At 43.0% G+C, this 15234-nt stretch overlaps 1 protein-coding gene across 5 annotated transcripts; it reads right to left on the bottom strand.

Annotated features, from left to right (window-relative positions):
* Positions 1-4556: 4556 nt before the first annotated feature.
* ZBTB18 (zinc finger and BTB domain containing 18) lies at positions 4557-13377 on the bottom strand. Of its 5 annotated transcripts, none has more exons than XM_073011890.1 (3): positions 10593-12624; positions 7556-8243; positions 4557-7443 (listed from the first exon to the last, which is right to left on the bottom strand). In XM_073011890.1, exons 1-3 carry the CDS (start codon positions 10603-10605, stop codon positions 7434-7436), a joined length of 711 nt encoding a protein of 236 aa, XP_072867991.1. In that variant the 5' UTR covers positions 10606-12624; the 3' UTR covers positions 4557-7433. The 5 variants fall into 5 exon arrangements, with proteins under 5 accessions (XP_072867991.1, XP_037842006.1, XP_007988176.1 ...); XM_073011891.1 differs by having other exon boundaries at positions 6650-6837; positions 6870-8243; positions 10593-12626; XM_037986078.2 differs by lacking the exon at positions 10593-12624 and adding an exon at positions 13031-13377 and having other exon boundaries at positions 4557-8243.
* Positions 13378-15234: the final 1857 nt, after the last annotated feature.

Raw genomic sequence — 15234 nt, 5'->3', positions numbered from 1 at the left:
TTTCTTTCAGTTTATTCAGTTGGAAAATCTCGGAGATTTTGGAGACCTCAAACAAATTTTATGCTAAGGGCTCGTGGATAATGACTATGCTTTGAATATAAACCTGTCCCATTCTCCTCCATCACATGTGTAAGCATGCGACCTTCTTTCTCAAAAACAGGTAGTTATAAAAATAACTTTTATAAATTAGATTTTCTTGAGCTATGGTTCTCTGCTCAAATTTCTTCTACTTCATAAAGCTTTTAAGTGACATTCAGAAACCATTATAATTAGAAAAAAATGGACTTTTTTACACTAAATACAAATCGTTGGCACCAACGTGTATGGTAACTGTGGCTCACAAACGACGACTACATTTCTTAAATGTTTTAATTATCTATTATTGCACTGTTGTGCTTTTCCAAAAATTATCCCAATAGACATCCTTAGGAAGCTTTGCTGCCTAGTAAACATGTAATTGGCATTTCAATATTACCAAACAGCTAATTTACATGATAGAGTTCCAAAGACATGGTCCACAGAAAAGGTGTGTGTATATTTTGAGGCTGTTTTCAAAAAGAAATTTTAAGAGAGTCAGATAAAAAAATCTAAATGCTCTCACTTTGATCAAAGATCATTTCAGAGCATTAGACATACAAAAATGTTGAGGTCTTTAACAATCGTCTCAAAGGCAAACTGCATTAAATATGATTTTTAAAATAAAATGAATGTGTCCTGCTTTACAGTTTTAGGTAATATATATTTATAAATCACACATGATAAGGATACATCCTTTTAAACTGCCACATATCAAAAGTTAGCTCTGGTTTGCCTAGCATCCATAAATAAGGTTATGCTATTCTTTCAAGTTCATACCATGTGTATGCATTATGTATTGAAACAACAAATTTAATCTGTCCTATGAATGTTTACCAATATTCAAATACATTTTCCAAGCTCCACTTCAAATTAACTACAAATATACCCTTTACAAACATGAATATTTGGGGCAATATGACTTTTTAAAATTCCTATGTAGTCATATTAACCATACATATTGACATTTAATAAAAGCTACTTGATTTAATGATTAACTACAGAGATTATAACAAACTGTAAATAAGTCATTTCCGTGAATGGACTTTCTCTGGGTGTCACACGGCCTCTCAAAGCCACTCTAAATATCCTCACTGAAACTGTTACTGACTAATGTGCTACATTTTAAAGCCAAATGGGGTTTTCACTCCTTTCCTGCCAAACTAACTAGAGAATGCTCCTATAGCAAATTGCAAGCTTAACTGCAAACCCATTTCCAAAAATTAGAAAAGGAGATACCTTATTTGGCCATATGTGTCCCAAAAGTCAAGAAAAATTTTGGTTTTCAAAGACTTTTTTTTTTTTTTTGTAAAGTACCTACAGCTAAAGAAAAGTATCGTGACCACATAAACCTAGGAGTTATGATGCACAGTAAGTTAGTAAATGTTAGAATCGAATCAGGAAAGTTACCTGGATAATTTTTTTAAAATGCTGATTTATTTCAAGTTCTTGAATATTTTTAGACAAATACTACCCCATGAACCTAAATTACCTGGATGATTAATTCAACAATTTATTTAGTGTAAGCAGATACAGTATAAAGTATTTAGACTTAAAAAAAAAAAAACTTTTCACGCCATTGTTTCATTTCTGTGACCTCATCCTTTCTGATTACAGTGTTTTAAATTTGGAGTTTAGCTTCTTTCATGAGAATTACAAAAGTTAATTAGTAAAGATTTTTTTAAGGGGTTGGTTCGCAAAAATACTGAAAGTCTAATTTCTAAAGTGCCTCTGAAAATGAATATTTCTAAAAACCTCCCATGTCATCAATAAAATCTGATTACTTTAGCTATCCTTTTATAATACTAAGGAAATGTAAGCAAGGGTGAAGATCCTAGACATATAAAATGTTTCTTTTTTATGGAAGTAAACCTACTCGGAGTTGAAAGATAAGTGGTTCTACATTTTAAACCAAGGGGTTATATACAAAGATATTTTGCCGTGTTTTTGTAGGCAAAGGTAGAAAAATTTTAACATAGGGGACAAAATCCTGTCAGTGTGATAAACTTGGATTACAGCCAAAATGAAACTCCTAAAAGCTATTTGCTTTTAAAAACTAAAACTATTCCTTTATTTTTAAAGATGGTATCTTTAGCATTTTAATGTCAAGTAATTTCAGTGAAAAGGACGGAGCTTTTTCTTTGCTGCATTTCAAATTCACACACAATTCACTGTACCTTATCAGCAAATTCAAGCATTGCAACAAACAATTATAACCAAAATTTAGGTCAGTATCTACAAATTAAAATCTAAAATTATCTCAGTTTCCTAGTCAGAGCATGCGAAACTTTTCCTCGTTATAGTGGAAATCAAAGAGTGTTTTAAGCCTTATAGGAATAAAATAGCCATGCAATGCAGTAAAGTTTGAGGTCTTAAGATCATTAAAAAAAAATCTTATCTGTACAATGGGATTTCTTGAGTCAAGGCTTCAAAGAGTCCGTGTGTGTTTTATACGTAACATGTGGAAGTTCAAGACTTTTTAAGTAGTGTCACTTCTTGGTTAAAAAAAAAAAAAAAAAAAAAAAAAAAAAAAAAAAAAAAAAAAAGATTTTTTGATGGTAGTTTGAAAGATTTACTTGGAAAATGAGTATTTTTGCCATTTTAATGTTACCTGTGCTAAAATGCTAATACAGTGTTCTCCTTTTCCCAGCCTTTCAATAACCTATTTGTAGATATTCATAAAAAATGTTAAAGAGAAACTCCATTTGATTCACCCCAATTAATCTGATAGCATAATTAACCAGAAAGGAAATCCGAAACTAGTATCCTTAACACTTTATACTTCTTGGAGCTTCCCTAGGGTACCCCTAGCACACAATGCTGGAACCACATCACTCTAGTCCATAATTGATTATCTAAAGGAAAAAGAACTTTTCAAAAGTAACTAAAACTATATATTTAAAATATACTTATGTATCAGCCAGATGTCAAAGGAGGGATCAGTTTTAATGGTTTCCAACATGATTACATGACAAATTAATTTCCTGTTTTAAATGTGGCAAATAAAGGATTCCTTCATTTCACTTATCAAATGTGGCAGTTTGCATCATTAATATTCTGTTCTAGTTTTGCAAAGAAAGTTTTAAGAAGCTATTTCTTCCAAATCACTTCAAAATATTATAAGTATATCCAGTTAAGATTGTTAAGATAACGTTCCTCACTTAAAATTAGATGTTAGTCCATGGAACTAAATTGTCAAGTAAACGCTCAACATCTTCAGGAAACTGTGAGATACTTTGACCAGTTACTATAGGAACTGAAAATAAAAAGTCCCCTTCCCTCCCTTTTTTATAAGCTTGTAACTGCTCAAGAAATTATTCTATGAGGGTCAAATGTACATTCCCCTTTCATGTGAAACAATATTTGGCTGGTTAAAACCAAGGGTAAGTTACATACTTTAAAAATTCTGTTTTAGAAGAAAAAAAAAAAAAAGGCAGGGGGATGAAAATTAGGATTCCAAATTATGTTATTATACTTCATGCCGAAACCCCTGTGGCTTCCTATCCAAAGCCACCAGGTAGTTCGTAAATGGTATATTTTCAAACTTCAGACCTTATACCCCACTTACGTAGAGGTTAAAAATATTGACCTTACTATAGGCCATTGGATATAAACATAGTTTACCTTTGACAGTAAGAATGTAAAATTTCATAGTCCTATTTCTATTTCAGGTTGGAAGTTAGAGACAAGCGCAGATTTACAAAGCCTCTCTGTGCCTGCTACCTGACTGCTTGCACTCAGGGTTGTTTGTGACAATTCCCCTAGCGTATCATCCGCATGTGTGAGCCTTCTGTCAGTTCCCTACCCAGGTCAACCAGCAGTTTCTCACCCTGACGTGTACCCAACTGGGTACGCATAAAGTTGGGACAATCACAAAAAGTAGGGAACAGAATTCTTTTAAAGGCCCATGTATTTAATTACATGTTTAACACTGGAGAATTAAAACCTGGAAACTTTCGAGTTCTCACAGCAACAAAAAGGATGTATATAGCTAATCGTGAACAATTGCATGCCTGCTAATTCAATTGCCTAGAATTCCAGTCATTAGCCAAGCAGTTTTCCAAATTAAAACATCCGGTCTCCTTCAATTTTCCACTTAAACCAGAACACAGGAGAACAGATTTGACCAATCAACTTAGGATAAAATTACACATGAAAAGTGACTTATGGTACATATGGATTAGTAGTTGTACAGTGTATTTTTAAAAATCTATGCTGCCACGTAGTTTCATGATTCATGAGTTTCTAGGGAATTACCTCAACATTCTTGATCTAGATTGTGAAAATGGGTCACATTTTTTAAACGTGCATTTAGTATCTTCTTAAGTGACTAGAATGTTTGCACATTTTCCATTCGAGTGATTTAAGGCATTCTAATAATTTCATGAACTCCGATCACAATTGACATTAAAGATGCCAGCTATGACACATATTTAGAATCTATACACTACATAATCACAATAAAAAATACACACAAGAAATTCTCAGTTCATATAATTTATTGCAGTTAGCACACAGTTTAAAAATTCACCAACACACCAATAGTACAAAACTAAACAGCATTATAAGTTATTCCCCCCTCAGGAAAATAAAACATACTATGATTGTCAAAGCTAGATGTCAGTCTAAGTTTTAGAACAAAGGAAGAATGTGAAACTAAGAAAAGGAAAAAGCAATCACTCACAATGACCACAAAAAGAAAATCCAAAAGAAAGTCCGTTTTCTCACAGACACTGATTGTCTTCTCTAAATTAATAAAAATTATTTTAACATAAACTGTATTTAAAAAAAACTAGAAACTCTTCAAGTAACTAAAGATAATGCTCCAAGGCCATTTTCACAGCTTTTTTTTGTTTGTTTGTTTGCTTTAAATGCCATTACAGCCAAATTAACACACATTTAACCAAATATTTCCAAAACAGTCCAGCAACACACAATGGAGTTTTCCATTCAGTATCTTAAGCACAAAAATAGGCTATGTTTACAGTAGTTAAGGCGATCAAATTTTAAACAAAAGCAATTAAAAAAAAAAAAAAAAGGGAAAAACAGCAAACGTTTTCCATGCTACTCCCATAGACCTTATTTGTAAGTGCAAGACAGGAAAACAAACACTGTGCAAAATGCTTTTGCCGTGCGTGCTGGTCATTAAAACCACACGTTAGGCTGCAGCCTCTGCTGCCGCAATCCACATAGTCTACTAACCCCCTTCCCCATGTCAATCAAGGCAGTCCAGTCCTTTCAGCCTGGGGCTTTTTCAGTCCATAGAATCTTTTCATGAGTTGGGGGTAGAGGGTGGTTGGGGGGGGGGGGAGAGTAAGGGAGGGAGGGTAAGGAAGAAGGGGAGAAAAAGAAAAAGGGAGCAAACGAAAAAAAAAAAAAGAGAGAGAATGACCTATTGTCAACTTGTGCAGTAGTTATTCTAAAAATGCTCAACTGGGTAAATGTGTACACCTAAACTCTGAGCTGGCATGGGTTTTGTGCAATTAGAAGTTTGTTATAAATGCACACTGCACATGCAAATCTTTAAGCCGTTTGTAAACATTTATATTTTCCTTGTTATGTAGCGAAGTTATCAATTTGCAGCTTAAGTTTTTATTCAGCTTAACAGTTTCAACTTAAAGACAGTGGGAAAGTCAATTTAAATTATATAAAATAAAAATAAAAACAGTGCATTTACGTTCTTCATAACACCAGTTTTTTTTCCAAATGGTGCTATTTTTCTAAGGAAATTAAATAATTTTAAACTCACTCGTTAAAGTTATACAATGCAAACAAAGACAAAAAATATATTGAAACTCATGCATTTCTGTAGCGTTAATATTTACTTTTCAAGACTCAACTAAGAGCATCAACACAACCTGTCAAGTTCTTTGACACCCCCCCAGCCCATGTAATCAATTACAGTATACAATAACAGTAATTCACATTTTTAAACACACAGTTCAACACTGCTGAAGCTGCAATATCCTTTTTCATCCCAAGCAAACCTTCACAAGACAGTGTCCCAGTGATCCCAGTGTACTTTCAGCATTTCTCTCACTGGGAACCGTCAGAAAACCAGAAGTTGCCACAGAAAGTTTTAAGTCAACTGCTTGTTTAAAAATAGATAATCCAGCATTTCAGAAATTTTCCATTTGGGTCTAAAAGCATTCAGGTTTCCAACAGCCAGAAAAAATTCATGCAATTTGAGACATATAAAGAGGCTAATAAAACTGGAGGGAATTTCTACTGAAAAAAAAAAAATTATCGGGGGGAAAAAAAGAGCTCAAAAGACAATGCAGTGTAGACAAAATTAAGCCATATGAAAGCATTTTGTGATAGGACGATTCGTTTAAAAGGTTCTTATTGGCTTACTTCCCCTACCCCCTCAAAGGAAAAACACCTCTCTATTCTGACTTGCTCTAAAGTTTCTTTTATCAGAATGCTAAATTAGTGAGATTCTCATGCTATTCTAAAGTGCAAAAACAAGTTAATATCCCAACTTTTTATTTCCAGGAAACAAGACTGCTTTTAGACCGTACCACAACTATATAGAGATCTATTTATATATATGTATATATATATATTATTTATATATATATAAAATTATTTCCAAAGTTCTTGAGAGCTATCTTCTAAGGTCCAGTCTCTGACAGTAGGCAAGCTCAGTGCTTCGCTTTTGACCGACAAGGAGTTCACCAACTCACAGTGGAACTTGCGAATGTGTCTGTACAGGTCCCCGGACTGCGTGAACCTGCGCTCGCACCACTTGCAGGCGTGCGGCTTCTCGCGGGTGTGCACCACGGCGTGGCGGCTCAGGTTGTGCGAGTACTGGAAGCTCTTGCCGCACTGGGTGCATGTGTAGGGCTTCTCCCCCGAGTGAGTCCTCTCGTGGCGCTTGAGGGTGTACATGCAAGAGAAAGTCTTCCCACACAGCGAGCACGTGGGCACGTTGACATCGGCGGCGGGCTTGCTGCGGATGCCGTCCTGCTCGCGGAAGTGTGTGCTCAGGTGGATCTGCAGGATGTGGGGGCTGGGGAAGACCTTGTTGCACAGGGGGCACATGAAGATCTGGCCCGCGGGGCTCAGGATATTGGAGACGTAGGGGAGCAGACTGCTCTCCATGCCCCCCTCCACCTGGACGCGCTCGCTCTCTGGGGTCATCATCTCATCATCGCTGGCTTTGTCCTCCCGGTCCAGCTCCCTCAAGACCGAGTCCTCCCTCAGAGGAGCCAGATGGGCCGGCTCATACTGTACCCTGTTATTAGTGCTCACACTTTCTTTCACAGTGCTATGTTCCATGTCATAGTCATTAGTGCCAACATCACTCTCATCACAGGAAGCCTCTTTCTCCACCTTCACCTGCACCAGGTTGCTTCTCAGCACGTCCTGTGAAGAGAAATAAGAGCTGTTCAGATTTTCAACTCCTGAAAGGCTGGACTTGACAGACAGGTCCAGCACACAGTCAACATCTGCCGAATCCCTCACGGAGGTGACAGACCTCTGGGACAAAGACTCTGTTGAGCTGCAGGGGCTGGCTACTGTTTTTCCAGCTGCTGTGGCGTGTGGCTCTGCCTCTCCGCCAGCCTGGGGGATGCCTGCTGAGTCTGAGGGCAATCGCATCCACATGTTCCCAGGCTCGGCCGCCAAGTCCCTTTTGCTGGGCAGGATGTTCAATTTTTCATCTTCTCCTTCATCTTCATCACTGGGCAAATCGCCTGCCATGTGGCTGCTGCCATCGGAGAGACTCTCGACTTTGTCCGAACAACTTGAAGCATCTTCTTCCTTTTTGGTGCTGTCTGCCTCCGTGGTAGCTTTCTCTTTCAGCTTCTTTTTGCAGACTTTGACAATGTCATACATGTGGAGATAACTGGCAGCTGCTAGCACGTCTTCAATGGGCAAGTCTTTGAACTGGAGTTTCCCTTCATACATGAATTCAAGCAGGAGAGCGAAAGCGGGGGCTGTAACAATGTCGCTGTTCAGATGAACAATGTCTCTTTTGTCCAGCTGGTCCTTGTAAAAGAGGTGGAAATACATGCTGCATGAAGCCAGTACAGCTCGGTGCGCTCGGAACTGGGCATCTCCCACCAGAACAGTGCAGTCACAAAGAAAACCCTGGTGTCTCTGCTCGCTCAGACACTGCAGCAAATGTCTACTATGGTCTGGAAACTCCATACTGTCTTCATAACCTGGGGAGAGAGGAATTTCTCATTAGAGCCTGGTCAGGAACAACTTTTCGGTGCTCTAGTCCCCATATAAAAAAATTAATTCCGCTTTGGCCGCCGTGGTACATGTCCCTGAATTTCAATCAGGCTTATGACCCAGCACTACCAAATCACACGGACGAGACCTAAACGCGAGAAGGAAAACGTGCACTTTCTCAACTCCTTACCCCCGCCGGACAGCCTCCGACGCATCTCCATCTTCCCTGAACCCAAGCTTTCAAAGCCTTCCTTTAACTACAGTCTCTCACTAAGAATAAGAATTTAGATCTCTTTCACAAGAAATTTAACTCACTCTACGTATCAAATTATGTCCTACAAAACCTACAAAATAGCTTTAATTTCAAAGGAAACAACTCATATAATAAACAAAGAAAGTCCCAAACATATCCTGGAACATACAAGAAAACTTGTTCAACCATCCTTTTCCTTTTATTACTTTTGCTACTTGACTGTACTTAGAAAGCACAGTTTAAACACACACACACATTTGGCTGATTCAAGAAAAAAAAAATGAAATTGCATAATTAGTACAGAAATTAGCAAACAACTTACTTTTAAAGTCAGAGTGGTACAACAAAAGCCCTGTGTATAAAAACAGATGTTAATGCCTTCAGATTTGCAGGTACAGCACACATGTGCGAGATCAGGAGCTGCACCAGCAGATGGAAAAGATCATCTTTACTATGAACAAATCCAAAGATTTTTCAAAATGAACTGAGAAAAAAGTTGTTATATTTCTTCGTAGAAACTGTACTTTTAGAACATTAGGGACCAGAGGGGCTTTATTTAACTCTGAAAATTCTCATCTAAACTTTGATCCGTTGCAAGGCAAAATGAGTTTCCTATTAAAATTAATTCTAACTTTTAAAAATAAAGGCATATAACGCTTAAATAAAACTCAAAAGCTTTACAGGTTCAACTTTTTTTTTTTTAAAGCCTTTTTAGAAAAAGAGAAACTTTTTTCCCCCCCCCCCGTTCTGCCTTACCTCAGCCAACAGAAAATACTTTGTTTCAATATAATTTGATACAGTTTTGTTTTCCCACTAGCTTCTATTCTTGCAAATATTCATCATTGCCCTGGTTTTCTGGTGAGGGAGAGTGAAACGGACGGAGGGGAGAGGCAAAGATGTACAAAGGGTCAGAATTCAACTGCAGTGGGTAAACTCCTGAAAAAGAAAGACCCGACTTCCCCTTTCCTGTGACCAGAAGCAAGGCTCCACGCCACCCATCTCAGCAAGTGCATTTTGGGAATAGATACACTTAATTTAATATTCAGAAATTACTTCCCTTCTTCTTCTTCTTCTACACTTTGCCCAAGACAGACTAAAACTTTATCCTAACCCCAAATACATTCTGCAAGATGCCACTGCTAGAATCAACTAAGATTTACAATACAATCACTTTAAGTGCCCCACAGCTAACATCAATCCTAATCCTTGAGAAGGCTAAAAATAAAGATTGGAGGGCAGCTCACAAGGTAGCCGTGATCAAATTAGGAGGCTGAGAGGACAGAGAGGGACGAAGAAGGAAGCTTATAAACATCTGATCCAGCTGACTGTGGCCATATGGCAGCTGCTGCCCAGATAAAGAGATTAAGAATAGAGGAGTGCGATTACAGCTGTCTGGCCAATTCAGGCAGCTCAAATCTACAAGTTCTAAATTAGTCGCTAACACAAAAACTCCTGCAAATAATTATTGTTATGCTGAAATAAAAGATCTCTTAAATATATATTTGAAAGAGAAGTGAGGAAACCAGTCAAACTATTCTCCTGGGGACAAAAGTTTTTTTTTTTCTTCTTCTTCTTAAAAACCTTCAGTTTCAAAAGAACTACAGCTGTATGTTTCAGCAGTGCTGTTCAATGTTTTGAAGAATAAAGTTTCGCAGTGGAATTAATTACACAACAATCTAGCTTCTTAACTAGAATAATCTTCTCATATAAGTTTGAATGCTGGATTCCAGACAGTTTAGTATTTCCCCACCACCACCATCCCAGTCAAATCTAAATAGCAGTGAACAACAAAAAAGCATTTTAATCCAACGTAATTTCCAAAAGCAGTATTTTAAAGCCTTTCTTAACATTTCAAAACTTGACATATTTCTGTGTATTAAAGTTATTTACTCGCTCAAGTAAAAGGGATAAAAAATTAAAACTAAACAAGCTCAAGACTTTCAACTCCAGTAAGATGTTCATTTAATACTCAATTTCATATACTATTCCTAAACTGGGTTAGAAAAGTAATGTGATTTTTAAAATTAAATAAACAAAACACCAAAACAGAAATATGCTCAATCTAATCTCTTGCTACTCCTACCTTTAGGACACATAAACCTGATTAAGTCCTTTCCTCTGAGTCCTGCTGGCTCCAGGTCTGTTACATCGGTGGAAAAAAAGCAGACTAAGAGAGACAGATGCAAAGTGGAGATGATGTTAGAGAGGAATGAGATACCTTCTCCACCACAGATCCGCACACACTAACTCCCTGTCTGTGTGTTAGAATAAAAGGCTGAGGGATGGCAGGCTGTCAGCTGCTCTGACATCATGTTCAGATGGAAATGCTACCTCCAGCTGTGCTCCTTTTAATGCCATATGCTACTCCTCTACACTCCTGCCACCAGCTTTTTCTTAGGAGAACTTTTCTCTTCTGTTAGTATAAACAAAATACTTCAAAGTCTTCCTTTTTTTCCAAACTTTCTAACAGAAGAAATTGAAAAACTCAGCATATGGAGTTCTACTGTATTTATGGAATAGCAACACTTCTGTCTTAAGTTGGTGGACTGGCTTACATACTGACAGCACACTCAAGCCACGGTGCTATTCAGGAAATCCAGATTCACTTTTATTTAACTCCAACGTTTAGTTTCTAAGGCAGTTTAGGGATATTTTTAAACCAACCCATTTGACATCTCCAGTCCCATTTCAACATTATTACCGCACTTTTTTTTTCTGCTGAGATAATGGTATACATGTCTCAAATGTTGGCAGACTTCTTCGGACTGGTTCACCTTATTATTTCACTCTTATTTAATGACTTATCTACAACTACCTTCTCAGAAAAATTTCCTACACTGCCACAGTCAATGCAAATTTCAATTCTCAGTACCAACAAGCTGAAACTGCACTTTCTGAAATCCTGGAAAGTACTTCACTTCAACGAGACCAATTAATAAACTGATACAACCTGCTACAGTCACTTAAAATGAATGCTGCACCTGCATATCTGATCTTTCTGCTCAGAAAAAGCAGAACCTTGCCTTCCCCTTGATCTGTGTCCCTTAACAATCTTTTTTCGTGTGTGTGGGGGGTGTCACTCTGTAATGTTTAATGATCACAAGAAAATCTTTGTGTGGGGGGAAGCCAGGTCTAGTAAGTTTGAGAACTTTTCAGCCAGAGTTTGTGGGTCTTTTCTAAAAGCTGATGAAACTGTAACGCGACCCGGGCTGGGCTGACCGGTGCCGGGCAGGGTGCTGCGACATCTCTGAATGTCAAATACATCTCCTCAGACTCTTGGGAGGGCGAGGGGTAGAAAAGGAACTGGGGCCTGAGGCGTCAGCGTCCCAGCCCTGGTGATAACCACTTCGTTCCCATTAGAAAGCCGTGGCGGAGAGTTAAATAGTAACAAAACCCGACGACTCTGTCCTTCTCGCTTTCCCAAAGTCACAAACCTAACTTTCTCCAACTTCGCGGTGAGTGACATAATTATGAACGCTTAGTCCAGGAGACATCCTTGGGCGATCAATTTCTTTCCAGCCACACCACCTATTCTCCACAAATGCCCTCGCCCCATTCCAATATATCAGACATTAATCACCCCATTTACCCAGTGGGGTGGGGGGTGAGTGACAGTTTAATGAGTCCCAAGCACCGCAATGGGCCAGCGACTCCCACTCCACAAATCAACCCCTTCACGTCTCGCTACCGCGGATCCATAGAGATTTTGTGAGGTTGGGGTTTTGTTTTTCAGAGAGGTGGGGGCGGGGATGCCGAGTGGGGAAGCAATGCAAATCTTTACGTAGTTCGCCGTGCATAAAACACACGGGGAAAGAGGAAGGTTAAAACCACAGGGAAGGAGGTGGAGGGCGTAGAGCCGGTGCAGCAGGAAAACACCTTCAATAACAGAGGAGAAAACAGAGCCGGGTCACGGCAACAACAAAAGAAAAGTCGTAAGAAGCAGCCAGCGGGAGGAGGGTGGTTGCTACCGCTTCCCCGACGCCGCGACGCGCGAGCCCCCGGGGCCTCCGGGCAACTGCACCAGCCCGGGAGGGCCCCCTCCCCTGCCGGCCCCCTCCCCCGGGCGCCACTGCAGCTGCATCGGTCCCCGGAGCCGCGGCCGTCCCGGGCGCCACTGCAGCTGCGGCGGATCCCAAGCCCCCTCCCCCAGCCCGCCGCCCTCCGCACCCGAGAGGCGCCACCGCAGCTGCACCGGCCGTGAGCCCGCCCCGCGCCGCAGCTGCACCGGCCCGCGGGGGCGCGGCGCGGAGCCGGGAGCCCGCACCCCGCCCGACCCCGCAGCTGCAGCGGCCCGTCCCCGCGGCCGGGCCTCCCGCAGCTGCGCCGCCCCCCGCCGCCCCAACAGCTCCAACCACACAAACTAACTCCACTCGCGGGGGCGCCCCCGGCCCGGCCCGGCCCGCCCTCCGCCCGCGCCGCCCAGCCGGCCGGGGCCGCACAGCTGGCGCCCCCCGCCCGCCGGGGTGCCGGGGCGCGGAGGGGGCGCCGGGTCAGGGGCCAGGGGCCGGCGCCGGGACTCACACGGAGCGGCCCTAAGTCACCGCGTCCCCGCCGCCGCCGCGTCCTCCGCCTCCTCCTCCTCCTCCTCCCGGCCGCCGCCGCCGCCGCCGCCGCCGGACTTGGTGGGCTTCCTCCGGCTCTTGCCCCCCTCCCTCCCGGCCCCCCCGCCCCCCAATCCCGGCTCCGTCGCCCGCTCCCCCCCGCCCCTCCCTCCCGCCCACCCCCGCTGGCAGCCGGAGGAGCGCGGCGGAGCGAAGAGGGCCCCACTCTCAACGGCTCCCCATGGCAGCAGCCCAGCGGCGGCCGCAGCCTGCCAGACACAGCGAGGGAGCGAGCGAGGGAGCGAGCGCGGAGCCGCCGGGCAGGGTGGGGGGGGCGGGGGCGGGGGGGCGGGCGCGGGGGAGGGGGAAGGGAGGGGGCGGGAGGACGCACCACGCACGCACGCGGCGGCGCCGGCCAGATGTTCCCCCCACCCTCAGTCCGCCCCTCTCCTTCCCCTGCCTCCCTCCCTCCGGGCGTTGGGCTTCTGCGATTGACCGAAAGCGGCTGGACCGGCGCTCCCCGCCCGCCCCCAGCCCTCAGACTCCTCCAATGGGAGGGCGGCTCTTCGGGAAGGCGGAGGGGGGTGGCGGGCAGTCGTCGGACTGACAGGGGGGCCCAGCCAATGGGGGTGGCGAGCCGGAGCTGCCCTCCCGCGCGTGCCAATCGCAGGCAGCAACTGTTGGGGTGGGCGGGGCTCGGGCGGGCGGGGGCCCGGAGCGAAGAGGCGCGGGGCGGAGTCCTCGGGCGCAGCGGCGGTGGCAGCAGCGGCGCCCCTCTGGGTGACTTGGCCGTGAGAAAGTGAAAGGAGCCCGCAGGCGGCGGCGACAGCTGCGCTGGGAGGGGCTTGTTTCCAGGCTCAGAGGCCCCGCTCACTCTGGGGGTGCGGAGCGAGCTTTTCGGTGTGCACCGTGACAACCACAAATACACTTTTAAACGTAGTGGGGCTTGGCTGCTGCGAGTTACGCAGGTATCCTGGAGAGGCAGGGCACCCGGGGACACGGATGACTCGAGGCCCGCTTCGGGTGTCTCTCTCTGCTCCCTCCCGTGGGGGTGACGACGCCCGGTTCCTCGCCTGCCCGTGCGCAGGGGAGCGGGACCGAGGAGCGCTCTCCCTCCGTCCTGCGGCGTCCCGCGCCCAGGTGCACATCGGGGAGCTGGGGACGTGAGCAACTCAGGCAGTTTCTGGGAGTCGTTCTTACGTCATCATGTCACGGGCAGAACAGGGCAGAGCGCCTGCCTTTCTCGCAAAACCCTCCTGTCCCTTGTGTACTTACACTGTTACAAGTAAAGACTTCCCCAACTGACCAAATTTTAGAGCATTACAGTAAAATTGGTACTTGCAGATGCCTCAGCTTGATTCCTTAATTGATACGTATCTAGCCACAACTTTAAACTGCCGAGGGACGATGTAAGACTGCTGTGTCGCTTTTCTTTCCTTCAAATAAACTTTTACTCGGTACCTGTTCTTGGCAATTAAACTGCGTTAATCACAGCCACAAAGACGTGGAAATGTCTGCCCTCAAGAAATTGGAAATCGTGTTGAGGCAAGAATTACAAGTAAAAAGTTGAATAACAAGTGGTGGGGGAGGGGGAATGGCTGAAGAAAATAGAAACAAAACAAAACAAAACAAAAACCCAACTTCATAGAGAGGAAATCAGTTCACTAGTAATTGTCTAATGAAATGTGTTTAGTCTTTGCTAACAGAACCCAGACTGGCAAGCCTGTTGCTAACCAACTTGCCAGGAGACCTTTCAACTGGGCAAAATGTGCTTTCACTTTGTTCCAGGTCAAATGGGTAAAGTAGCTTGAAAGTATTGTGTGGGCAAATCAGACATGTTGAATTGCTAATGAAGTAAAAACAGGAGCAGACAGAATTCCTGGAACCGAAATAGCTTTGGGTTATCTTGTTAGAAACAGTAGTGATGTGTCTAGTTTTTTCTCAACCCTCTACGCCCTCATGATTCATCACTGAGGTCAAGGATATCCTATGAGAACTAGAGTTTTTGTATTTCATGAAGGCTATTGTTGTATCTGTGCTGTCGATGAATTCTAGGTCTTTTCAGTCTAGCGGTAGAAGGCCCAATTTCAGTCTGACCTGTTTCAAGGTAGGGAATAAATGTTATTCAAGAATGAAATATACAGGCACACAAAATGAGATGTGAAAAGTGCATGTTTCACCAAC

This window comes from Chlorocebus sabaeus, chromosome 25 (assembly GCF_047675955.1).
Source record: "Chlorocebus sabaeus isolate Y175 chromosome 25, mChlSab1.0.hap1, whole genome shotgun sequence".
Lineage (NCBI taxonomy): Eukaryota > Metazoa > Chordata > Mammalia > Primates > Cercopithecidae > Chlorocebus > Chlorocebus sabaeus.
The sequence above is the reverse complement of the archived record's forward strand: the minus strand, read 5'-3'. Positions and strand labels throughout refer to the sequence as shown.